Below are 27,726 nucleotides of genomic sequence, written 5' to 3' on the forward strand. Positions count from 1 at the left end.
GAAGATTTACTTTGCTCGCAAGCTTTTCCTTACAGATTGGTGCTCCCTCTTTCCTCACATCGACAGTAAGAAATTGTTGCTCACCATTTATAAAGGGTCTGACCAGACCTAAACTCCACTTAAGTCAGCAGGATGGCACTGAAATCCTTCCTCCCATGTCTGGCAGGATGCTCTGCAGACAGAGAGGTGACAAAGCCCTGGCTCAAGAAGCTTACCTTGGCTCAAGAAGCTTACACTGCACTTAGAGGCATCAGCGACAGGCCCTACTGGGAAGGAAGACAGGGAGGGTCAGCACCCACTGGCAGAGGGAGTGTGAACAGATCGCCTAAGCCATTTTGTTTAGTGTATCTCTTACCATGTCTTTTACCACCCTCTCAGCTGTTTTTGATACTGTCAAGTAAAGTCAGGATGGAGATTAGCAGTGGGCATGCAGTCAAAAAAGCAGCCCCCAAGGAAAGATCTGAACAAGAAGGTGGATTAGGATCTCCTGACCGTGCCATGCAGTTGGGTGAGGTGGCAAAGGCGGGTCGGCAGCCAGCACGCCGTTGCACAGGCCCCAGAAAGGTAAGGGGACTTGTTTTTTCTTTCTCTAAACGCTGTTTTTGTGCCAACATATTGCTGCGAGCGTGGGCGTGTGATTTTTTTTTTTTAACCAGGCGTCGAACTCTACCCTTGCGCTGCATTAGCACCGAGCACCCCCCGCTACTGACTGACGCTGCTGGGCGCACACACCTCCCCGCCGTCCTTTCCCTGATTCGAAGTACTGGCGAGGTAGCGCCGTGATCTTGCCACAGGTCGGGGCAAAGGCGTTTACTGTGGGTAATACGGCGGCCGCACCCAGCCAACGCAGCCCCCGCGGGCAGCGCCGTGAGGGGAGGCGGCGGCCGCACCCAGCCAACATGGCCCCGCGGGCAGCGCCGTGAGAGGCCGCGGCGCTCCCCACCCCCGCTGGGCGGCCGCCGCGCAGGCGCCCGGCGGGGCGGCCCGGGCTGGGCCGGGCTGGTGGCTTTGCCAGGGGAACGGCGGCGTTGAGGGCGGCGGCCCGGCAGCCCGCGCTCCGCCATGCCCGTGCGCTTCAGGGTGAGGCAGCGCGGGGCTGCCCGGGCCGCGGCCGCAGGGGGAGAGCGAGCGGGCGGGCGGGTGTGCGCGGCCCCGGCTTCGGCCCCGGCCCTGGGCGCGGGGGGGCGGCGGCCGCGACGGGGCCCTGCAGCCGGCCGGGGGAGGGGGGGCGGCAGATTCTGGGGTGCCACCGGCGAGGCAGGGAAGGGGAGACCCTTGCGCTAAGGAGTGGCGGCTAATAAAGACAGAAGGAGTTCAGTCGTGCGAATGGCAGAGCGTTCGGCCTGCATTTGTTCCTGAAACGTTATTGTCTTCAAGATACAAAGAAGTTTTTGCATACTTCTTGGTGCATGAAATTGTTCCTGCTATTCGGAGAGCAACCACGTAGCTTTGCTCTTCGATGGGGGTGGGTTTGGAAGATGCAGAGCAACCTGGCGGCGTAGCCGAACCCAGCAGTGGCCTTGTTGGTGTTTTTTACCTTGGAGATGTGTCACCAACAGAAGCAGCGAAGCAGGACGTGCACCGGTCACTTGACAGACACCTCTCTGTTTGCTGCAGGGACTGAGTGAATATAAGAGAAACTTCAAATGGAAAACCCCAGAGTTTTGTAGCCCGTCCCAACAGCAGAAACCCTTGTGGGCAGGACTTCGGTCGGATCAGTTTGGTAAGCGCCCCTGAAAGCTGCCCCTTTGATTGCAAACCCCAGGTCCAGTAAGGCAGCGGTTTGCTGTGATTGAGTGCGTGGTCCCAGTGAACCGGCAGCTTTTGCAGTTTGTGCACTTCATGCAGTTAAAAGCATATTTCATCTCATGACTCAGAATATGTTTTTGAATGCCATTTTCTTTCTGGCTACACTGAAACGTTCTTTTAAAGTCAGTGTTATTTCTATAAAACCTGAAAAATACTGGGTTTCTGACATGCAGCCTAAGCTGAGTCCCAAATACGAAGCACAGATGCAGTGTTAACCCATACAGGGTGTGTAGAAGGAGGCACAGAGTTACCTGTGGTGAAATTCTGTCTTTAAGAGGTGACTAACTCAAGTTTGATACAAAGTAAAATTGTTATGAAGACTGTACAGGGACAGCTAGCTGAAAAAAAAAAAAAAAAAAAAAAAGACCGTTAAATGGAAAAGCTTGTGGTACTGTTGTCCAGGAGTTTGGGGTTGTAGACGTTACCATGTCAGGAAAATAGGGGTTGGGAAGTGTAAGACAAAGGAAATGGCATCTAGATTGAAAGTCCCATAGGGAGTTGAGGAATAGGACTAAGCTGGGGAGTGATGACAACTGCAGTGCTTTGAAAAGGAGCAGTGAAAAATAGGAATTATTGTAGTGGCACAAGACAGATTAACAAAATTGTGCAATTCAGTGCAACTGCACTATGCAGTCTGTAATGAGTCCGATGTATTAATTCCTACAATATGATAAGTGTTCTAAATTGCTGCCTAGTAACTAAGAACAGACCACTGGGAGTAGGGTTTGTTTTTCATTGAGGTGCTAGACATTTTGATAAGTAATTTAATCTTGCTAAAGATTATGCTTTATATCTATTACTGCTTTCTTCCATTACTGCAAAATATGTATTTTTTTAACCTCACTTTCCCTAGTGTTAAAGGATTTCACCAGACTGTGGGTATCTTCAGGCTTGCTTTATTAACCGGAGTTGGGTCACCACCTCAGTGAGTGGCAACAGTTTTAACAAAAAGCGTCCTCTCTATGTATAACATACAGTACAAAGAGTCTCTGGTGGTTTTTGAGGAACTTTCAGCTCTTAATTCATCATCAATTTCAGGAGTCCATTGTATTCCACAGTTTTGGCTAGTTCTTATTGTTCTGGTCTAATTCCTCTTCAGACACCACTGTTCACTGATGCAGTCTTCAGACATCATCGTTACTTATCTTCTGAGCAATCTTCATCATAATTCACTTTTAGACTTGAGAAAAGACTCAAAACATTCTATTTAACATATACTTAATCTGTGTCTAGCTTTTCATTACCTACCTTTACTAAGTTGCTTAAACTGTCAGTATTGTACCTAGAGCACCTGTGCATACTGCATTGAACTGTTAATATTGTTCCTAGAGCACCTGTGCTCTATTAATTAAACCTATAAAACAATATCTATTTATTAATTATTCCTGCTAATAATAATATCCTAAGAGAAAAGTGTTTTCTAAAGCTTGTTCCTTTTACACCTAGCACAGGGCTCTGTGGACATGTATTGAAAAGTATAACTTCCACGAATCTGAAACAGCCAAACATCCAAACACATAAACTTCTTTTTAAAATTGTAATCTATGCTTCTTTTCCAGTCAAACTAAACTGCAAATTTTGCAAGAGTTGCGGTACGATAATGAGTTATTGCTAATATAGCAGGTGGTCCTCCTCCTTGTCGCATTGTAACGATGTTTTTGTGCGTACTTGGTGTAGTTTTCTAATGTCTTTGCATTTTCACTCCCACCATTTTTCTGGCCATTTAACCATCTACGTCTTCAAATGTCACTCTTGACACCTCATGGGATTTGCAGATTGTAACTGATAATTCGTTTATGGTTCTTCCTGTTGAAACATAGTTGGCAGTTTTAAGAATGATTTGGAACATCACCACAAAAAATTAACAGCTGCAGGTGGTCTGGGTTCCTTCCTCCTACTAATTCCTTACTGGAATTATTTCCTACCGCCTGTATGTGTAGTCAGCCATCCAGACATTTTGTATACCTTTCACCATAGGCTGTTCTCTTCATTGCTTTTTCATGAGAGAGGAGCTTCTCCTAGAAAGTGTTTCTTTCAGCCAGTTAGGGGCCTTCACTTACTTTTCTGTTGCAGTTGAGCTCTTTGCAGTTGAATTATGACTTTCTACTTTAAATGTGTTCAGTCATTCTTAACTCTTCTTAAAATGGTGGGGTAATTTTATTTTTTGTCTGCAGTTCTTTCAAATAACTTGATACCTGGTTTTGTTACATAGTCTTTTTACAATTTTGGAAATGCTTTTGCGTTCTTGCTGTAAGGGTGGTTTTAAATCACAGTTGTATTAGATGGATAGTGATCTGTAACTGTCCTGTTTCAATTGGTGAGAACCTGTTCAGCAAGGTGTGTTGTCCATGTGTGATGAGAAGTGTTTGTGGCATACTCTTATTATTGCAGGTTGGTTATTCTGTGTTAACCACATTCTTTTCACTGGCTGTGTTAATTTTGTTGTTGTTGTTCAACTCCTAGAGTCAGCTTGCAAAAGATTATCTTGTGGCCTTATTTGCTTTGTAGGATTTTACCCAACATAGTCCCACCATGTTCCTGTCTCTCTTTAGTGGAAAGAAAAGGCATTTGCAGAGAGGAAAGAAGAATTTTACAGCCGTGCCCATAATTCATAGGCTCAAACATACAAAAATAGTTTTTTCTAATAATCAGTTGTATGATAAACTTTCAGTTTATTCTTGTAATAGAATGATCTTATGTCTTCAACAGAATGTTTTTGTTGAACCTGATATATCTTTTACAGGAATCACCAGAGAACCAAAATTCATTTCCAAGAGAAGGGTACCTTACCGTAATCCACAGATTGCAAAGTCCTTTGAATGGACAGCAGATTGTGATTTGAATGACCCACTTGAAACTGAAGCTCTTAGGACTGCAGAGCTGCACACAGACCACAACAACAATAATGTGAATCTGGAAAAAATTGAAGTGCCAGAAGGACCCAGACTTCCCCCAAAACTTCGGTCACATTCAGTGGATTCTAGAGGTGAAATAGCTCTTGCCCTTGCAGAAAACAACATGAAGAGATCACCCTCTGCAGCTCCACCAAATCAAAATGAAGCATTTTTGTCTTCAAAAAAGGAATTGGAGAAAATGGGTAATGGGGTAAGATAAGATTTTTTTTTTTAATTGGCCAGTATAAAATTCCTAATCTGATACTTAAAGTAATTTAATGCACATACACCAATAAAGTAATTTAATGCACATACACCAATCTCTGTTGTCTTAACTCTCTCCTTAGTTCTGTGTTTTGATATTCTGTGTTGTAGCTTCTTTGTTGAGAGAACAGTATTTTGAGACCAGATTTTGGTTCCACTTAGGTTAATAGGAATTTGCCCTTCATGTGCCATCACTACTGTTTTCAGTTATACAAGGATTTAGCCAATCATACATACACATTTCGGGGTTCTTGGCTATAATGAGAAAATGTACTTTGCATTCATTTAATTCATACAACCAAAAACCAAACTACTGGTTTGAAAGTGTACATTGAATGATATCTGACTTGACAAACATTGTAGAAAAGGGAAGAGTCAGGTTGTTTTTTTTCTTTTTTATGTTGTCAGCTTCACAGAGTCCTTCAGAGGAAAGCAGACATGAATATTTCACGTTTAAATACTTTCCCCAGAAATTCTGAATATCAAAGCCAATTTGTTTGGAAGAGTCCCCATGAAAGGTCACCAATACTTGCAGCAGAACAGGTAACTTTTTAAAGAATCCAAAAAGTAAATGAATGCTTTCTTCTATGTATCAGCAAAGTTGCTTACCTTCCAAGATTTCCTTTCTTTGTCTTTTGTCAGGAGAACAACAAACTGGAATGATCTTACATGATTTTTTTTTTCTCTCTCAATATACAAGAGTGCAGGATAATTAGATTTGTTTCCCTGTGATTCTTTATTGTAGTCTAATTATTCTCCTTATGCCTGGTTGTATTCTGTCCTTTCTAACCGGACCATTTCCTTGTTTGCATTTAGTTTACCTTAGTAGCTCTAAGGTCCTACTCAATGTTACCCTTCATTTTTATGATTTTTATGTTATCTAATATATAGCTAATCAACAGAGAAATGTTCAGGTGTTCTGTATTGTAACAACATGTTTTGCCACTGAAATCATTCAGGTTTCACTATTTATTCTCATGGTATTTTATGGGTTACCACAGTTTCTTAATTCTGTCTCCATCTCTCTGCACTTACACTTCTAAGCCATAAAATGCATCTCTCAAGGGTTTTTTCTTTCATGAGAACTGCTTACATTTAGAAGTGGAGTCTTCTGATTTTAAGATATTCTTGTGGCATTTTAATATGTCTCATGAGTTTTTGGACCTAGTAGGATTGGAAATGCTGCTATTTCTAACCAAACCACTTACTGGATCAGGCCATAGGAGACTCAGTCTACCTTTTGGCATTTTACAATATATAGGCACTTCTGCTTTTATTTTGTTTTCTGTTTCTTCACTAGGAGCATACATGTTAATGGGGTTACTACAGGTGGTGTGCTCTGTTTTTACCCACAGGTATCAGACTTGTTTGGTAACAGCTTTCAGAGGCAATAAATGTTGATAACTAGGATCAGTCACTATCCTGTCTTTTTCTGTTGGAATACAAAGCAGGTGGACTTACTGTGAGATACCTGTTCCCCAGCAGTCCCTTATCCAAGGAGAACTCACTGGAATGCATGGCAATAGTGTAGAAGTCAAAGGACCGTTTGAGAAAGAGGCAGGTCCCAGAAAGTCATCTTATGGAAAATTTCATAGAAAATTCTGTTTGATTCTATTAGAAATCAGTTTGATAATTTCATTATTGGTGCTTGTGAACATAATGCTATTTCAGAAGAAACACTGTGAAATCTAAAATAACAAACTCTTTTTCACAGCTTACAGAGTAAGAAGCCGTAAGAGTAAGTTTATGGGCATTATAAACCCTTAGATAAATAGAATTTAGAGAAAAATCTAAATATGTTTAATTGTTTGCAGGTTCTAAAGTTAAGATTAGAATTTCATGATAAAAATTATACATATTAACGAACTGATACTCTTTTGGTTGCTATTGATATGATGGAGTGAATACTGAATAATGACAGTATCTTCCCCTTGAAGAGATTCTGTGAAAATACAGAAGTTATCCAAGTTAGGTTACAAGCCAGGCTTAAAGTCTCATAGGAAAGCTGAGGAAAATGTATGCTTGTGACATACGGCATGTTTTTTTAATTCAGCACCCCATGAGGAGATGATACCTGACCACGTATTAAGCAAATTCTCTACCTTGGTTTATAATACAGTATTGTTTGGAAAATAGTGGATAGCTCAAACTACCATCAAGTCCTAAGCATCTGGTTCTAAAGCACAGTACAGTTGTCTGTTACTTGTGGACTGGACATGTACTGTGGACTCATAGGGAAGTTTTAAAAATAATGATCCTACATACAACTCTGAAGGTGAATTGTCTTCCCAAATAACCAAAACCTCTGTTAGTGAACTTCATTAAGAATAGTGTTTGGCCACAGGTTTAACTGTGTCTGATCCGGTCACTTTTAAATGTGTTTTTATCAGATGAAGTTTCTCTTCAATTTGTCCTAGAAGTTAATTAATCTGCACATGCTGTATTTGTACACATGGCCATCTCTCTGCTCACATGTGAATGTATTTGCATGAAACAGTTAACTGATTTTGAAACTTTAGCCTTAAGGCAAGCAAATCACACTTTTTTTTTGTTTTCTTTTCCCCAAGGTTATTTGCAACACAGGTAAATCCATACCTCCATTTAAATCTCCTGCAGTTGCTTCTGAAACTGCATATGAGGGAAATTTCAAAGGGTCTCCTGTTAAGGGTCCACAAGAGAGAGGTGGTTCAGAAGAGAAAGAATTTCTGGTTTGTGAACAAGTTTACTTAAAAGAAAGGCATTAGTATACTTTCTGTAATTTTGATTGTTCTTTTCTGTAATTTTGATTGTTCTTTTCTGTAATTTTGATTGTTCTTTTCTGTAATTTTGATTGTTCTTTTCTGTAATGGGTGGGTGGGTTTATTTTGAAATTTTTTAGTTACTTTTTAGAGCTGTTGCTAATGTCACTGGACTCAATCAGTGGTTTTGCTTTAAAAGACTGAAAATAGCACTGTACAGCTCTGTTTGCTCTTAGGGGTTTCTGTAATGAGTTCTGTAGTTTCTGTAGTGCGTTTGTTAAATTTACAATGACATTTCAAGTGTGTTTTTCCTGTCACCTTAATTTATGAGTTTTCAAGTGGGTTCTTCATTTTTTTAAATTTGAAACTTTTTTAGTCATTAGAATAGTTTCTGAAATCTAAATCTCTGATTTATGCTCTGATTGGTACCAGTGTAGTCTTTTGGTATGCAAGAGGGCTGGATGAGAGGTCTGGAACTTTTTTGATCTTGTAAATCAGATGTAGTGTGAACTAGAAAAAAAGTATTTTGATGCATGGAAGATGCCACAGTTGGAACTAATTTTCACTCAACATTTGTAATTTGAAGAAACATGGAGGAAGGGTTACAATTCATTTGCCTTTGCCTTGATAAGCTGAAAGGTAAGTGTATTTAGCGCAGCACTGTAACAGGACGTTGTGTAGCCTATGTAGGCTCTGTTATTCAGTTCAAAACATTAAAATGTGTTTTATGACAGTAATTTGGCTGTCTGAGGCCTTGCATTTCCTTGTCTTGCTGTTGGCTTGGACAAACAAGTGGACTTTTAGGAAACATGGTGATGGCCGTTTTACCAGATACGTTTAATGCAAAGGAATTGTTTCAGACTGATACCGCCTAAAAATAGGTGCGAACAATTTCGACTGCATGACAGCTAACCTATTTTGCAAGGTGGACATATGAATGAATATTTTTGTAGCAAGCAGTCAAGTGTAGTGTTGTCTAAATGCCTGCAGGCTAGCTAACCATCCTTCAGATAAAGGACCACATGAGTCTCTTCAGTACCCATCTCTGTTTCTTGATAAAAACAGAAAGAGCCATTGTCAGACACATGTTCACTAGGACCATTACTGAGCAAAACACATACTTAACATGGAGTGCTTGTGGCTCAGTTTAAGCAGTTGGTACTTTTGAGGTTCTTAAAGATGATTGCTGGCTTGGAGGCTTTTTAATTTAAAACTCAGACCTGCCCAGTGCGTTAAATCTCATCTGGGAGTGAGGAATTTTATGTCCTCTTTTGCTTCTCTTAGCAGGTGTGAAGAAAGCTTGAAAGGCATGAGGCTTTCAGGAAGCATTTCTTTGTTTTTAATATTGAAAATTCAGTTTATTTTTTCCAGAGAGAGCTAATAAAGTGAAGGAAGAGAAGGAAAATTTGGTGAAGGTGTCTAAAACACTTTTTGTTTATACCGGTATCTCTTCTCTGATGAGTATGTTGAAAAAGTTTTGCTGGACTTCATTTTTGCTTTCCTTTTCCTTTTTTTTTTTTTTTTTTTCCTTGAATCTGAACAAAGTCTGTGAAGGTCTCTAGCAGAATCAGAAATCATGCATGAGATTTCTGAAAGGATAAAATAAACAGGAAAAAAAAATATTTATGAGAACTGGATGAGTCAATCTGACCCTTTATAAACCAGCATGGCAACAGACTAAAAATTTGCTTTTTGATTTATTATCAATTGGTTTATATTGCTTGAATATAAAGCTAAGAGGTTTTTTTTAATTTATTACAAATTCCAGAAATACATGTTAAGTCTTACACAACTCAGGTTAGAATGTACAGATATTGTATTATTTTATTTCTGTGTTTCACGTTGAATTCATTTTGTAAAGCGTACAAAATGGATCATTTAACTAACTGAATGTTGTGCTCAGAATCTTCGCTTTGGCACTTTTCTAGTTTATTTTTGTATTAACAAAGGAATGTAATATTCTTGTTTGTATTAAATATACAGAACAGTTAACATTAAAATTAACTTTGGAGAAGCTTGATGTCAAAAGGAATATGAGGGTTTTCAGATTGTTAGCTAATGTGGTATTTTTAAAATTATCTTTGCCTTAGAGTAAGAGGGAAGAACTGTTTCAAAAGCCAGCAGAAGATGCAGCAAAACAAGGAAAATCAGAACAGAAACATCCTAAACAAAAAAATAAGCAACATATCAGTCCAAAGCCCCTCTCTTTACATACAAGCCATGGGTATGTATAAAACAGGAAAACATAGCCTAGTGAATAGTACAGCAGGCTAATATTTAGAATGACAGATGATGGACCTTTAATCACGCTGTCATGCAGTTGCAGGGGCAAATGTCTCCTTGCAGCACTGGGACTGAGCTTCCTGGGGGTACATCTAAACCTGGTGTTAATTTCTGTCCCCTTCTCTGGTCAGTGGAAGTGGGAGCTTTGTAACTATACTTGTTCTATTGAACCTTCTGATGCAATAATACTACTATTAAATTTAACATAAATAAAATTAAATTGGTGCAGTGCTGCTACTAAACTAAACTTTTAGTGAGTGCTTTGGAAGTTGTACTCACCTCTCAAACTGATCTGCTGTGGTTGCTCCATGCCTTAAAACTGTGATGATTGTACTTGATGTGTGCTTTTTCTAGTCTGCACCACCTTCTGTCCCAGAGTAGCAAAACCGAGCAAACAGGTAAAGGGAAATAAATTTGTCCCATTTAGGGTAATCTGACAAGCATGGAAATTAAATGAAATTGTATGCTACTGAGGGCTATTCAAGTACCTTTTTCTTCCACCATATACCTGCATTGCCGGAACTGATCATGTTTCCATTTTCTACACATCTGAATGCCAGGAGAAATAAAAGTCTGCAATGGATGTAGGTTTTAGAATGCATAAATTAATCCATTTCTGCTGTCTTTGTGCTTAGTGTATGTCCCAGTGATTGCTTTTATTCACATGACTTTCTGGCAGTGTTAAGGTATTAAAGATGGGAGAGGAGACTTACCTAGGTCTGAATGCTCTTGGATATTGGGAAATAATTACAAAATGATCACCCAAAATACTATGTAATAAAATTGCTTTATGAAAAAGTGAGTGGTTATAGTGTAGTTAAAACCTTAAACTATGGTTTTCATAGCTCTTTGATGTAGTAGATTGTAGTAAATTTTGCCGCGAGTAGTGTGTAAAATTCTTGATCATTTGCTATGACTTTTTTCATTTAAGGACAAATTTCTACCTCTTATGCCTTCAGTGTCATAGCACAAGTCAAAAGTTTCCAAAACAGTCACTGGGCAAATAACTATCAAAATGTGCAAGTTCTCAATATGCAGACAGGACTGTCCGTTTGTATTGAACCTACATTGCAGAGCCTTCTTTTGCAGCAGAGTGACTGGGATCAAGGCACAGCAGTGATGTGGGGTTTTTGAGCTAATCCATTAATTTTTCAATTAAAACTGAAGGAATTCTGTTAGTTTCAGAGAAAGGGACATAAAGAAATTTTTAATATAAAGGGATTTTTTGCCTTGGTATTTTTCTTTTTACAAGGTGCATTTTATTCTCTGACTTCAGGCTTTCATGATCTATTTCTGAAAAAGGACTGAAAAAGAGGGCTTTTTCCCCAATGGTGAATATATGAAAAGCAAGTTAGTAATGTTTGGAAGCAAGACTAAACCAAAAAGCCTCTTGAGATTTAAGCTAATAAATCCACAATTCAGTGCTGAAGGACTTGAAGTATTGCTTATTGTCTGCTGCTTTAGAATATGTTAATTTTTCTGTGTATATGTGTGGCAGAAGGGAAAATAAATCTATCCTTTTGAGTACTGAGGCCTTTTGAAGATCAAAGCCAGTAGGACATCCTTAGATGAATTATACTGACTGTTGTTCTGGTAGTGGGATGTTTCTAGCCTCAACAATTCACCCCACCCATATGGTCCACTTTGCATTGAAGTAATTGAGGTTTATGTGTGTTTTATGTTCTGCTGATCTGGCTGTCAGGGCAAAAGCTGCTGGCAAAAAGTTGGGAGGAAAAAACAACAGGACTAACTACTTGAAGAGCCACCAGCTGTGAATGAGCTTTTTCACAGCTTTCCTAGTTGTCTTGGTGTGGATGAGCTGTGTTTCAAAGCATGTGTTTTTCACCTCTCAGCCTGGCATTTAAGTGCAAGTATACTTGCGATTGTTGATACACCTTTGAAAGTACTCTTAAAGAATATTCTGGATATTGCTTTACTCTGTCTTTTTCCCCCTCTCCTCATTTTTGATTTCTTAGGAAGATGAACACTGAATATAGGTCAAAATTTTTGTCTCCAGCCCAGTATTTCTACAAAGATGGAGTTTGGTCTCGTATCAGAAGTAAAGTTCCCCACCAAGTGAGTATTCTTAAAAAATCTGAAGCCTAAGTATGCTTTGTATTTTGATGATTTTTTTTTTTAATGCAAAAAACTTTGGTTTGTAGTGTTTATAAGATGCAGTTTTGAGATTGTAATGCTAATAACTCAAGCTCCCAAAGGTGAGTATACAAAGAAGATTAAGTTTTGACAAGCCAGTATAATACATAGTAAGAAAAAGAAAGAGGCAGTGTGACTTAGAGAATGTATTAATGTGACATGCAGAGTGAGGGAGGAGCTTTGTTTCCCTTACAAATCAGAATCATCCAGAACAATCTCATGGAGCAGATAACTGTAGTGTTGATGTTCAGCCCAACTGTAACAAGCATTAAGTTTTCAAAATGTAGGATTAGATGATAGGAGATTCCAAAGGAATAAAAAGGTCAACACATGTATCAGCTTAGGTCAGCTTGATGGTCAAGATCAGTTTATTAGCTTGCCATGCTGAATCTGTTCAAAGCCGTCAGCTGAATTCAGTCATACACAACACAAAATTCAGAGCTTCTCCTGCAAGTTTCAGCCAATCTTAAGCATTCTCATGTAGTTCATTCAGTAACTGTGATCAGTATTGTACTCTATAGGAACTTGTTTGACAGAACTCCGAAAATGCTGCACAGCTTCAGGACCATAGGATTTCTGAGCAGGATTATTAAGTATGGTTTCCTGAACTAGTCAAGTAAATCAAAACTGTTATCAGTGTGGTGAAAAACTCCTAGAGCTAATTCTGCAACTGTCAGATTTCACTGAAGTGACTATGGCTTCTCCCAGCTGATAGAGGGAGCCTGCATGAGACACTCTGTGTTGCTAAATTTGCGGTGGATACTTGGAAATGTGAGTTTCCTCATTAGTTGAGACCAAGCTGATGGGGAAGACAGAACTGGAGCAGATGGCTCTAGGGTGTTGGGCTTTGAGATTTTGGAAACATTATCTGGAAATTGCAGGAGTAGCGTGGTAGCATTCAGTTTTATGTTTTCCTCACTGGACTTGATCTAGAAAGTAATGTCTCTTTTTTTAAGCAAAAAGAAATAGATGTTGAAAATAAAATACTGAATGAGAACTAGGTCTCAAAGTTTAAAGTATATTATAGTCTGAGATAATCCATAATCAGATTTTGTGTGTACATGATTGAAATAATCCATTCTGTGAAAACAACGTCATGAGGATGTTAGAGGACTAAAAACAAGCAGTATTTTTATTCTTTATATGTATTAATATATGCATTAGTCTTAGTCTTACTGTCACTAAGGCTGTAAAATAATCTAAACTATTGCATGCAACTCAACTGTAAGCAGTATACAGAATGTTTCTGTAGAATATTATGTCATTTTTTTGGCATGTAAGGCTTTCATTTGGAGACTGGATGTTGCATCAGTAGTATTCAAAACAGTCAGGAGCAATGCTTAGCTTCAAGAGCAACTGACTGGAGGCAAGTAAAGGGAAGGGGACGCATTGCCTGGAGTAGGTTGTGTTTGCGGCACAGCCAGCTGAGGCGAGTCACTGCAGTAGAGTCAAGGGAAAGAATGAGGAGACTACAAGTGGATGACGGGTGTTCTGCTTTGTCAGGCAGGATCCTTCTTGGGTTGTGTTTTAGGGAGGTAGGAAGTACATATATGTGGCATTCAATTAGAGCATACGAGATACCAAGAAATTCCCACACTGTAGATATGTGTTTTGGATGTGTGTGACTTTTTCATGAAGGTTTTCTTGCTGAACAAGGGAATTGCGGAGGAAACTAGAAAGGATTCACTTGGGAGTAAGCATAATGAATTAAAAAAAATAATTATTAGGATTTTTAGGAGTTGTGCTGAGTAGCTGGAAGAGCCAAATTAATTTTAAGATTATAGTAATGGCTGATTTATTGATGACAAATGCTTAGATTACATTTGGATTTTTATGTATGCATACCTACATTAGATCCTAGTATGAGTTCATGTAGAAGAGACTTTTATAATTTGAATTACCTGAATTTCTCCTCTCTTTCTTAGACTTTAAATCACATGCCTGTGAACATACATCATGGTTTAACCTCTGTAGGCAGCTGAGCCTCACATAGCTGCTCATTCACTCCTCCCCAGTGGGATGGGGGGATGGGGGAGAGAACCAGAAGGGTAAAAGTGAGAAAACTTGTGAGCTGGGATAAGGACAGTTTAATAGGTAAGGCAAAAGCTGTGCATGCAAGCAAAGGAAGGAATTAATTCACTGCTTCCCATTGTCAGGCAGGTGTTCAGCCATCTCCAGGAAATCAGGGCTCTGTCATGCATAACATTTACTTGGGAAGACAAACACCATCACACTGAATCCCCTTCCTCCTTCTTCCCTCAGCTTTATATGCTGAGTATGATGTCATATGGTCTGGGATATCCCTTTGGTCAGTTGGGGTCAGCTGTCCCAGCTGTGTCCCCTCCCAACTCCTTGTGCACCCCCAGCCTGCTCGCTGGTGGGGTGGGGTGAGAAGCAGCAAAGGCCTTGACTCTCTGTGAGCACCGTTTGGCAATTGAAACATCAGTGTGCCATCAACACAGTTTTCAGCACAAATCCAAAACATAGCCCCATACAAGCTACTGTGAAGAAATCTAACTCTATCCCAGCTGAAGCCAGTACAGCATATCAAACTAATTTTGTTCCTAAAGCATAACAGTTAGCTTGTGTAAATGGGATACTGTGTGGGATTTTTTTCTATATAGAGTTCTTTTAATTTACTATTGCCTTGTTAATATTTCCATATATCTCATTGAGGGTTATAACTCTTCAACAAGAGTTTTTTTGTGGGTGTAGCAAAAATGAAGAGCAATATTAAAGCTTGAAATTTTCTGGTCTTCAGAACAGGTTAGTAGAAAACCAGTGTTAATTCTTTAAACCTCTGTTAACACAAAAATAAAAATCCTGATAGACCTTATCTTTGGCCAGACCCTTTTTTTTTTTTTTTTTACCCTACATCCATTAATAATATTGTTTTAAGAACTACAACATGGGATCCAGCATGGCTAAAATAGTAGGACTGAATAAAATATTTAATTAACAGTTGAGACATAAGAAGGAATCTAGCCATTTGACAAATATGTTAAGAGCAGATTAATGAAAGTATGCAAAACTTGGAAAAAGTGTCAAGTGCATCGCTTTTATTGTAAAGCAACAAAGGTACTTTGGCCATTTACAGTATAGGCTGCCCAAGTCCTTTTGGTGTTTCTACATGGTTATTCCATACCTCTTCCCATACTAATGCACTGACACGAAGAGAAATGTTCTTCAAAGCTGTATCTAATTTCTGCCTCTGATGGGTACATCTTTTGCATAAGTGATTAGATGATAAACTCTGACTAATTCAGTCTGGTTTCTCTCTTAGTGGGGACTGCACATGGGTAAGTTTGGGTTCAAAGCAAACTTTCTGAAGTTCTGAGCCCAAACAGGTGAAGACTATAATAGAATCCTGGTATGACCATAGTGATTATTCTTAGACTGCTACTCTACAATATATTATTAAGGGTTGCTTTTCAGCAGTCAAATGAAAAAATCTCTTTGAATTATGCTTTTGAAAAATTAATGTGAGCAATTTATAATTGCAGTAGGACTCTGGGCCTTTTGTCCTGCTGAGATAATGCTGCCCACTGTGTCACTGAAGGAGGCAGTTGCCATTTGTACTTCTTCACAATTCACTGGAGACATAGTATTCTTCCTCCCCCTGCAGTGTCGTGTTGCTCTGGATTTATATTCCTTCTGTTGCAGCTATCATAATTAATTTTTCATTCTTCTACTTAATGTGAATAATCCAGTAGATCACTTGAGCCTCAAAGTTTAAACTTTCCTCTTAAAATGACAAGTATATATTTTTAATGGGCTATTTTTTTGAAGTTTAGTGAGTCAAATTATGGGATCTTAGCTGGTGTGGGCTAAGCGGATTTCCATCTGCTGCATCCAGTTACTTTTAGTGGGTTTAGCAGAATTTGGCTCACTGAACTCTCTTCCTTGCAGGAAGAACAACGCAAAGTCTAGTACAAAATAAGAATAAATAAGAAAAGCTATGGAAATATGCTAGAGGAAGTGTCAGTATTCCTTTTCTGCTCTTTGACAAAATACTTATTTCCTGTGAACCATTTTTTAGTGAGCCAGAATTCGCACAACAATATAACAAAGTTATTTTTGATAATTTACATAGATGTTTTGTTGCTGCTTTTTTTTCCTGCACTTTTATTGTGTCTGGGTGAAGGACACAAGACAGTGTGAGTGCTGCAATAGTTTTAATCATAAAAACAATAGTGTAAGGTCAGCGGTATAATGTCTAAAGAGAGGACTTACACTTTTTTTTAAAGACTAAACCTGACATCTCATTCTTACAGCTACTGATAGCCGAGAAGGAATGATTTTGATGTTATGTCTTACATACAATAGCACCAAGAGTTGTCATGTAATCATCAGCTCCTCATTGAGATAAGGTTAATGTAGCTAGAGACAATTGCAATGTTCAAAGCATACAAACTCATTATTACACATACGCACAGATCTCTTGGCCTCAAATAATCGTGAATCAGTGTGTGGTGAATGTATTTTTGAGTGTTAAGACTTAGAAATCTAAATTAATTTCCTCAGGGTTGGCAAAAACTGGTGAAATACCAGTGTTGATATATTAGTTTTAGAGCTTTTTACTGAATCTCAGGGAGGCAGCATAGAGCTACGTTGACAGAATTTTAGTATTTAATTTCTTTCTTAGAGTGAAATAAACTTACTAGGGTGATAATAACAATACAGTGTTGAGAGAAGAATAAGAAGTTTTAAAATAATTCTGTATTCCTCTCCTTAGGCATCTCAGAACACCGTAAATTCCATGTGGTATATGGAGGTTGGTTGCATTGAAGTTCCAGTTTCTATGTTTGGAGCACTGTGTCTGAGCACTGATGGAAAAACTAGAATCCAGCACTAAACTTATTAATAGTTGCTGCATAACTTGTTGTGCTCATTGAATGAGTAATTGACAATTTTGCTTTGGCTTCATGGCTCAGACATGCTTACTAAATATACACTTCTGTTATTTTTGCTTGCTTTTTGTTGCATTTATTGCAGCATGCAATGTTTGTGCTATGGGTGGCCCTGTATTATGAATAACCTGCCTTTCTCCTTTAGCTGCCATTAGATAATGCAAATACATTATAATATAGCCTATTAGTGAACTTTAAACAGACATGTAACATATGAAACCTTGATGTGCAGGTGAGAGAACTTCGAGAAAGAGCAAAAGCTTACAGGCAACGAGTAGAGGGAACACACTTCTCTCGAGACCATCTCAATCAGATCCTGTCAGATAATAATAGTCTTTGGGATGTGTCCTCAAATTCCAGTTCAGAAGAAGGCATCAGCAACAACATCAGAGCACTAGATCTTGCTGGGTAAGGTTGTAATCCCTGCCTGTTATTCTGTAGATTTGAAACGGAGCAAAATAACTGAATATAGACTTAGCATAGCTGTGAGATCTTGGATGCTTTGACTGTATTCAAGATGTAACTGGACAGAGTGCTAGGTAATGTCATCTAGGCTCCCTTTCCCCAAGACACATTGGACCAGATGGTCTTTTGAAGACCCTTCCAACCTGGGCTGTTCTACCTTTCTGTGATATGTAAATTCTCTAGAACAGATCAGGATATTTACCTCTTCACAGATAGATCAATTGATCTGTGCTCACATTGAAAATGAGGCACAGTCAAGTCTTCTGAAAGAAGAGAAAGTTACTTGTTTATGATTCTCCACAAATGCATATTTAGTGCAGCAACCTTAGTCGCATCAAGTCTGGAGGAATTTTGCACTGAGTCATACTGAAGTAATATTATTCTTTCCACTAGAATGACATGAAATATGTTTTGTTTACTCAGGTGTTATCAGTGTTCTTGTCAGGATTAATTAATTTTATGGTTGAATTTTAGACACTGTTTAGTTCTGAGATGAGGACTTAGGAAGTGGAATGGTATACATCCATTTTCTCCTTTCTTTGAAGACCATCAGAATTGGCAGATATTAAATCCCTTGCTAAGAAAATTCAGAATTAGTATTTTAGTAAAATGTACAGACAGCTATTCTAAAGCAAGGAGGAAACAAAAAGCCATTTGTGTGTCTTCTTAGATCTGATATTTAAAAACAGTGCCTTTGTCTGCAGTCCACTTAGACTGCTGTATGCACTCTACTTGTGTGTGTGAGAGGGATCTACCCATTTGCATGACTTTAGCTCTAATAAGGGTTGGGGGGTGACACGTAAAAGAGTATTTATTACGCTATAATGTGTGATATTAAGTATGGTGTAAATTTTTCGGTTTACTGGTTTGATTTTTGTCTGGGATATACAGAACCTCTTACTGGTCTCATTTCTGTGCACTGGGCTAATTTACACTGATTTCTGTGAGGAATTGAGAGTTTAAGGTTTTCAAAAGTTGTGCCTAAAGAGGAGTCTAAACTGCTTGGCTCTCAAAATTGTGCCATCAGACATTGTCTGTGCATGGAACTAGTTATTTTTTGAGTACTTCTGATAATCTAACATTGTGAAATGGGAAATGGAACCCTAATTTTACATTCTGATTTTGGGAATGATAATCCAGAAAGAGTTTTCATAGAATTTAGTTTGAAAAGGGGTTGCGCTTAAACATCAGTTAAAACTTCAGTGGAAATAAACCCATTCATCATGTCAACTGTACCACTTTTTAATATCTGAGCTGTACTTTTAGCAAAGAACGGAACTGGATGAATGTGCTTTACATAGACAAGTGTATATCATCCAAATCAAAATGAAACACTGCTTTCTTTGTTGCCTAGAGTTTCTGAAAAAGACATTGCACCAAGCCCCAAAATGCTGCAGCAACTTGACTCCAGAGAACAGCCACAGCAGGACAGCACTGAGAAGAACGACATGTCAGATGCTTTAACTGTTCCAGTCAAAAGGCGTTTAGTTTGGGGTGAACAAGAAGGTACTGAAGGAGGAGAGAATTGGCAATCAACGGAAGAGAAAGAAAACCAAGATGAACAGGCTGCAGTCATGGCTCAGCAGTTAAAAGAAAACAATAAGGATGCCAGTGAAGATAAGAAAATTGAAGGGTAAAACTGAACATTTTTGTGGTGTATATATATAATTTTTTTCCTCAATCATCTTGGAAATCTGTAGGTTAACTAATTTTTATTTTTAAATCAGTTTCACTTAAGAGGGTATAAGTTAGTGTGACACTACTTTTGGTTTTAACAGTGTGATAAGGAATGAGAAAATTCAAGACATTGAGCTGGTTGATGGAAATGGATCTATCATTAAGAATACTGGATTTCTAACTTGCAAGACAGAAGTTTCTAGAAGCATGAACAATTCTGATGTTTTTTTCCAGAACTTTAAAATTTGCAGTATGTGCCTCTTGGAACAAACACAGCAGCCAAGTGTAGTGAAAATTAAACCTCACAATTTGTTTCAAATACAGCACAGGATTGATAGGACTGAAAGGATAGAATACCTGTTAATTTTGTGCTTAAGCATCTCAGGTGCCCTTTAAGCTTAAACCACAACACTAGCATCCAGTAATCACCAGTGATTATGTTATTGAGCAAAGGTGGGAAAAAGGTGGAGGAGTATTTAGAAATAACGAGTGGTCAATTCAGTATGTGCACAGTGCAGTGCATAGTACTTGATTTGACAGTTGAAAGATCCAAACTGTATCTAGTTACAGAAGTCTCTGTCTTTTTACCATGCAAGTTTTGCATACTTTTTTTGGTAAACAGTGTTTTAGTTTCATAGACATTTAAATCTGAGTAACTTTGGCCCTTAGTACCATCTAAGCATTCTGTGTTCCTCATTGAGTTTTATCTTTAGTGTTACAGCACAAATCCAAGGTAAAGAACTGTAATTGTCTCCTTTAGGGATAATACCCTGTATGCAAAATCTAGGCAAAGACAGGTTGAGATGCTAGACTCAACTAGAAATGAAATGCAGGCTTTCAAAACTGTCATCCTGAAAACCTTCTTAAGTTTCTGTCTAATTGTGAAGATTATCTAGTTTGTATATGTGCCTCTGGTTGACACTGAAGATTTCCTGTCATCCTGCAGTGTGGCTCTGTGTGTATGTGCTGAGATCTGCTCTGGATTTGGCCATACAGAGCAGCTTAACACTTGCATGTTACCTAAGCCTGCTCAAGAGTTTGCCTAGACGTTGTTGGAGTGTGTCTAGCATGCACTGGTAGGAGCAGGTTCTTGCAGTGTGGGTATGCCACTACCTCCTTTTGAAATGCATCTGGAGGAATAAGACAGAAGTGGTAGTGCTGATTTATTTAATAACCTGGGGGCTAGAGTGGTTATGTAAATGTGGGATACTTGGTTTCAGTTCCACCACATTGACTGGAAAGAGTCAAAGCCACATTCTACCTCTAAGGTGGCAACCAGGTTCAAAGTTTCTGGGCAAGTACTCCTTCCAGTTCTCCTTTTGAGTCTCTGTTACTGTGCAGCAATACATTCAAGAGAGAAGCAGCCTGAATTTGCAGCATGAGGCTGTTTCTGTATTTTATCCAGTTATAGAGAAAAAATACAAAATACGGAAACTGAGGCTCAAGGGCTGGAATCCAGAAGTGCCCGTTGCAAGCAGATGTTTTAGCTACAGGCTGTTGGTGTTTTATGGCTCTAACTGTCTTGCCTTAGGCTTCATTGTAGGAATGTATTAGAAGCAAAATGCTTGAGTGCAAGACTTCTGAGCCCTTAACTAATTCTTTAATCATATCTCTTTTTTTTTTTTTTTTTTTTTTTTGCAGTGAGAATGCCTTAGGATTGAATTCTTCTGCAGCTGTGTCAGATTCTTCTTCTGTATCCTCAATGACAGGCGGAAGGCTTCCTACTCCGAAGCTGAGAGAGCTTGGTGGAGCTCAGAGGACTCATCATGATCTCACTACTCCAGCTGTTGGTAAAAAGGCTTTTAAATGCAAAGCAGTATTTCAAGAACTAAAGAAAAACAAAGACATGTATGAATTAACTTACTAGGTTATTTAAGGTAATAAAGCATTTTTCATCTTCTCCACTACAATAGGAGGTGCGGTTCTAGTGTCTCCTCCTAAATTCAAGTCTTCGTCTTCACAGCAGAGAACACGAGCTTTAGGAACAGACCCTTCTTCAGCGAAGCAAGGTGCAAGAGAAGCTTCAAAAAGAAGGTCCTTCCAGGTGAGCCAGAAAAGAGACTTACCATTATGCATTTTAGGAATGTGCTATTAAAGTAGTTGTAAATAATTTCTTTAAATTTTTTTTTCTTGAGTTGTCATTTTCTATTCTAAAATTCTCATAATCTGGGACTAAAAAAAGCTGAATAAATAATTTTTGGGGTTTATTAAGGAAAAGGGTTGAGATTGTTGGAGTGAGGTTGGATAAGCTTCATTTTGACTTTGCCTGCTAAATGCACAGGATCCACTTTTTAAAAGAAATTGCTGTCAGTAGTTGTTGATTTCCCCTTAATGTTACTGTAGCTTGCCACTGACATAGGGCACAGCTCCATATTCTGTGACTTGAAAGGAATTCAAGAAGTAGAGGTTGGGTGCCTATGTACAAGATAGATACACGTGTCATAATAGTTTCATTCTCCCTTTACTTTTGTGTTTCTTTTACTTTGCAGCTTGCATAGTTACTAAAAGAGCAATAGAAACACTTAGGAGTTGTTTAACTGCCTTCCTCTCAAAACTGTTTTTTTTGTCAAGTTGTGCATAGTCTTGTGTTCTACAAAGACATCCTCTGTAGTAAAAGTAGACACAATTGCATGAAAAATTGGTTATGTTGGTCTAAAATCTAAGAATACTGGTTTTTGCTGTGAAGAAAATAAGCTTTTGGTTTGACCTGACTAGATTACTTTCAGACTGTCTTAAACACTTATTATTAGGAGGTTTTCTTTAAGCTGTCTCACAAGCTTGAAATACTTATTCTTCCAGTACCCTCATGAGAAGTGTAACATTGTAAAGGCAACATTTGCTGCGTATGTGAGGATCTGTACTGGAAGGCTGTATATGAGATGTTGGGGTTTTGTGGTTTTGTTTTGATTTTTTTTTTTTTTCCCTTTTCTATTGTGTTTTAGCCTGATGTGGAAGTGGAAGCTGTTTCACTCCTTACCTCTCCACCTGCTGGGCTGGGAACTTTGGATCCCCTGCCACTTAGGCAGGATGAGCGGCCTCCTAACAGTGTTTCTGATGAGCAAGTTCCTCTTGGTCCAGCCAGTCAAGAGCATTCCTCTACACCTCCTGTGCTGAAGTCAGCCAAAAGCTGCTCTATGCCTGGCTGGAGTCCCTCTCGTCGTATTCAAGGGACTCTCAAGGATCCAGAATTCCAGCATAATGGTGAGTTTTGTGTATTAACTGGCTGTGTTAGAGTGCTGCAGGATGGAAATGGCTACCATGGGGTGTTCAGGCCAAGAGAGTGCTGAGCTTGCTGCCTTACAGACTGTACAAAGAATGTGGTGTTTGTAAACAAAAGTGTTTCCTCAGCAAGACTACAGGTGTAGTAGAAATGTGCATGACTCTTCACCTTAGTTTCAGATTCCTCTAATATCGTAGTATTCTTGTGGTTAGTTGTCTAATTTTGCTTTATTAATTTCAGTAAGTACTTACTCATTACGAGAATAATTTGGTTTAGCGTGAACAGTTACAATTTTTAATCTTTAGGCACAACTGGATGCTGTGACACTTTTCCAGCTGCAGTTACCAACAGTGTTGTGTAACTGGGGACCTTCATAATGTAGTATTATTTTGCAGGAGTTGTGGATTTCTGAGAGATAAGCTCCTTAAATATTTCTGCAGGATATGGAAACAAAAAAGCCATCCATAAAAGATTTACTGGATATTGAGAAAAGCCATTCTTGGCTGAAGAGGAATTTGTGCTGGAGCATTTCAAAGATTTTTAACAATGTTTAGGAGTACTGAGGGCATAAATTTGTTAAAGAAAAGAATCTTTCACCCCTTAGTCAGAATAAAGTTCATGTGCTTAAATCTCTATTCCGGAAATTTCTATAGCTGCTTAAGGTCCCACAATTCTTGGTCTTTTTATTGTAAAGATTAGCTAGTCTGAAGTGGTATTTCCATTCTAGAATGGAACAAGTAGTTGTCAGGTTAAGTGAGATGGTGAAATCCAGAGAATTTGGAAGGAGATTAGAATTGGGTGCTATGTTCTGGCTCTGCATCTCAAGTGCAGTTCACTAAGTAAACTTTACCATCTACCAAAGATAGGAGTTTTGAGAAGAATACAGTGGAGTAAGTATTCAGCTTAGAATAAAGGAGTCTTGTGGAGTTTTTGGTTTGTTTGCTATTTATAAGAGTTGTGTTTTGGAAATGATGTGGTAAACATTTTAAAATGTTCTAAAATTAAGTATTATTCTTTGTCTATTTTGAAATTATTCAAAAATGTGCCTTTGTCTTTTGTCTTAGGGAATGTTGGCAATCCAAAAATGAGATCTTTCCAGTTACCCCTTCCAGAAAGAAACTATAATGATGAAGGTATTTCTTGTCGCAAAGTATTATTGTATATGATGTGTAATATACCTAGATTAATTTTAACTTTTGTACTAATGTGAGAGGTTTCTGGATGCAGTAATACTGGTTTATGTGCATGCATGAATAGCTACTGCATTGTTTTGTCAGAATAATTCAAAAATGTTCATCCTAGTAATCTGAAGCATGAATATGAAGGTATGTTCTAGTATAAATAAACCATTAAATGTGGTTGAAAATTAAATAGACCACTGTGGGTCAATATGGTTACTAGAGCTTGCTCAGTTCCATAGCTAAAATAATTTCCTCCCCATGCATTTTTTAATGCTTTTTGTTGATAGCAACAGAAGCAAACTGAAAAATAGTACAGTCCAGGTTGCAGCTGCAATAACTTTGGATGCAACTTAGAAAGTACCAGGAATCTTTAGATAAAGATTTTGCTCATGAGACTTGAGCACCAGATATGCAGCATAAAATGATTCCTCTGACTTTAATTTTCCCACCTCTTCCTCTGTTCAGTGTATTAGGGGTACTTAATAGCATCCTGTTATCCTGATTGCTGTTTTGGCCTTTTTTTCTGTTTACTGTAAAGTTAATCTGGGGGAACAGGCAGCGCACAGCCCATCAGTGCATCTTCATGGCCCTTTTGTGGGCAGACACAAAAAAACTTAGTAGCATGAGTCAACCAAAGGCAGTGCAGCCTCATTAGCCTGAGCTGCTATGCATTGTTTCTTAGCATGGTGTACGAGGTTGAGCTTGGTATGGTGCTATGCTACTTGCAATCACCTGTTCAGGTTAGAGTATGGGCAGAGCAAGCTTATATCTGATTGTAGTTTATTTATAGATATACCCCAGAGCAACCAAAAGGGTTTTTTCTGTACCCCTTACGCTTGTTTGCTCCTTGGTTTTAACCGAGGTTCAGGCCGATTCTCTATTTTACTCATTGCAGTTGGCTGGAAAATGTGTGGGTTGTGCAGATGGCTCAGCCAAGCATCTGTGTATCTGCAGAAAACATGCAAAATCCTATCGTACTCTGCAGCTTCCCCACGAGTTTGCTGCACACAGATTAAATGCTGTAATTGCTGTTTCTTTTTCTTTTTTTTCTTATGAGCTGAGTGATCATGTAGGAGCTTTCAGAAACAAGTGCAATGTGCCAGCTCACAGATATTTCGTATGTCCATATTTGTTCATGTACATACAAAGCTGGGGATTATTCCAACGACATGTCTGTTTGCAGAAGTGCGGTTAGCAGTTTCTTTATACATGGGACCGTAGTTGTTATGCATAGTGTGTGAGCCTGTTATGGGCTGTTTGGATCATTGTATTTCAAGAATTTAGAAATGCTACTAAAAAGTTAACTGAAACGCTGACAAAGTACACGTCCTGTTAGGATTGAATTGTGGATTTTTTTGTTGTTTTATTGGTAGAGGGGGCTGGAAAGTAGTGATACAGTTCTTTTTAATCCATTGAAGAATGGGTGTAATTAAGGTTGTTTTTCATAGAGAGCATCTTGACAGAACTGTAGTAACATTTTAATAATGATGTTAAAGAAGTATAATGTTGTGCTTTATCAGAGAAGCAACATCCAAGCTGCTTAATTTTAAGAGTTCTGCTGGGTGTGAAGTGGATGCTGTATTCAAAAGGAAGACCTTTCAAAAGTGCATTTTTAAAGCATGGTGCTTCATGTCTTTCTGTTAAACTTCCTGTTTTCTTCAGAAGATGCATTTCTTTTAACAGCTTGTGACACACTAGCTGGTTTTGGCACAGAAGGGCTCTTTTGGCAACATAGGCTAATATTTTAGTCGTGTTATTTGAAGGTTGTCTGCTTTGTTTGAAGCAGTGGGTTGCTTTCATGAATATGTTGTTATCAGAGTCTAGTCTATACAGACTTCAGTGGCAGAGGAATGATTTCTGAGGTCTTCTGACACAGGAAATGTAAAGATGACTTGAAGAATCAGGCAATTTCCATGTGACAGCAGGGATCTCATTCTAGAGTTTGTCAAGAGTTGGGCATGTAGCTCTTTTAAATTTAGCTAGCATTCTAGTAGTTTTCTAGTGAGATTCTTCTCCACTTGGTCACTTACACTTTAATTCTATTACTTGGTATCGTGGTATATTTCGTCATTCATTGTGAAAGAGAGCATAAAAATATTTGCTCTCTCAAAGTCTACCATGAATGTCAACTGTGTTTTAATATGTATATTTACTCTTCCTATTTACTTTTTCCCTTGTTGCTTTCCCTACAGATGACAGGTTGTCTCAGATTTCTGCTCGCTCGGCAGCATCTAGCTCGCTTGCGTCTCAGATACTGGAACGAGCTCAGAAGAGGAAGGATTTCTGGGGCAAGACATAATCTCTCCCACCTGATGTATAGAAACTGTTCTGTAAAACGATGTATTTTTTATAGTTTGTAGTGTACATTTTAAAAAATTGTGATTGTAGCTATCATGCAGTATCCTTTCACTTGTCACTAATATGGCCGAGCTTTTAGGATTTGCCATTCCAATTTAAAATTTCAATATTTAAACCAGTGTGGAAAATGTATGTCCTTTATATCTGAGTTATGTCTTAATTCATTGTGTCACAGCAGCCATTTGGGGTGGTTTTTTTTTTTTTTAACAGTGGTACTTCTTGAAAACAAGATAATTATTTTTTTATGCAACCTGTGTGTTATTTTTCAAGGTGTTCTGCTGTAGTCGTGCAGTATGACCTGGGACAGTATTCAAGGGCAACACCATAATTCACCAAGTACCTCAGTTGCTTGATTTTAATGAGCTATCTTAAAGATAATCGGGGTATATTTGTTTATGTTACTGTATGAGTTGTCAGTACAACTCAGTGCTGTACAAAAAGTTATTTTTTATACTTAGTGCTTTTAATCTTTTACCAAAAAATGCTTACTGAGAAAAGACCTTAAGCTTTAAGGTTTGTTCATTGTCCACAGTTTTTTGCCCAGGATGACTATTAGAGTACAATACTGCAGTTTGTTAGATGCACTGGTATGAGCATTTGTCTTTTTGTGGGCAATACCCATGTTTAGTGTTAACTTCAACTTCTCTAGAAAAATCAACCTCGGCCACCTTAAACAGTGGCCTTCCCCAGCCCCACTTCACACTCAGGTATTTAGAAGTAGTTGATCTCTTAAAGTAAACTCAGAAGAATGTTTTTTCTTGACATTTTAATTACCTCTCCTTCTAGTTGCCTGTTATGATTGTCACAGTGAAAAATGTTTGTGATTTATGCTGACAGCTTGTTTTATCTTTCCAAGCAGTACAAACAAGTTAACATGAAGTAGAGGAAATAGGTGGCTAGCAGGCTGTTTGGTTCTTGTGTGGCTTCAAGTTTTAATATTACTTCATTTGGCAATTTTATACAAGAACAATTTGAATTTTGTATACATTTGATTACATTTTGATTTTGTACACAGTTATGTATGCATATTACTGAAAATAAAAAAAGGTTGTTTGATTTGTTTCTATTCAAATTATGCCAGATAAATCGGTAGAGCCTGTTATGTTGACACTTCTCTGTTTAGTTCTCCATTTCCCCTGTTCACCTGGAATGTCTGTGGACTTCTGAAAGACAAGAAGTTACCTCAGAACTGATCTTTAGAAGGAGTAAGTTACTAAAGCTAGATATGTTGATACTTGGAATCGTGGCGAGCTACAGATACTTGAAATCGTGACCCAGAGCAGATGGATGTTACACAGGCTGGAAGGCTGTAATGCCCAAAGGTCCGGCCCTGAACAAATGTGGTGTTGATTTAAAGAGTGAGTGCTATATCCAGCACTGATCATGTTAGAAAACAGTGTCCGTTTCTTCCAGAAATCATGTATTGCAGTAGCTTCCTACCAGTGGAGTTGTTCGAAACAAATCAAGGTATTTTATTAGATCTTGAGGAGTTCTGGGATTATTCTGTGGCATGCACTGAATATGTAAATTATATTTGGTCAGAAAGTTTCTGCTGAAAAGGAAACTGTATTTGTGTGCAACAGCCTTTATGAAAATTGCCGGATTTCCTCTAAAATAGTTTTATAACAGAGAACTTAATGGCTAAAAAATGTAAATATTTTTGTTTAGGACGGAGTGTTGCTTCAGTATATTGCAGGTGGGATAATTTGGGTGTCTTGTCTACGTTCTTCTTATTCAACACGTTCTCATGGCCAAGAGCTCTAATCCACTACT

General features: G+C 38.5%; 1 protein-coding gene across 5 annotated transcripts; it reads left to right on the top strand.

Moving 5' to 3' along the window:
* Positions 1-287: 287 nt before the first annotated feature.
* On the top strand, positions 288-27,020 carry MDM1 (Mdm1 nuclear protein). 5 transcript variants are annotated; one of them, XM_074902897.1, is made up of 15 exons: positions 288-564; positions 1,618-1,723; positions 4,553-4,914; positions 5,376-5,510; positions 7,535-7,675; positions 9,796-9,929; positions 11,965-12,064; positions 16,878-16,916; positions 17,285-17,460; positions 18,872-19,150; positions 20,836-20,984; positions 21,108-21,238; positions 22,137-22,395; positions 23,479-23,547; positions 25,788-27,020. In XM_074902897.1, exons 1-15 carry the CDS (start codon positions 409-411, stop codon positions 25,892-25,894), a joined length of 2,343 nt encoding a protein of 780 aa, XP_074758998.1. In that variant the 5' UTR covers positions 288-408; the 3' UTR covers positions 25,895-27,020. The 5 variants fall into 5 exon arrangements, with proteins under 5 accessions (XP_074758998.1, XP_074758999.1, XP_074759002.1 ...); XM_074902900.1 differs by lacking the exon at positions 288-564 and adding an exon at positions 975-1,080; XM_074902898.1 differs by lacking the exon at positions 16,878-16,916.
* The last annotated feature ends 706 nt before the right edge of the window (positions 27,021-27,726 follow it).

Source organism: Athene noctua, chromosome 3, assembly GCF_965140245.1.
Source record: "Athene noctua chromosome 3, bAthNoc1.hap1.1, whole genome shotgun sequence".
In the NCBI taxonomy this organism is placed as follows: domain Eukaryota; kingdom Metazoa; phylum Chordata; class Aves; order Strigiformes; family Strigidae; genus Athene; species Athene noctua.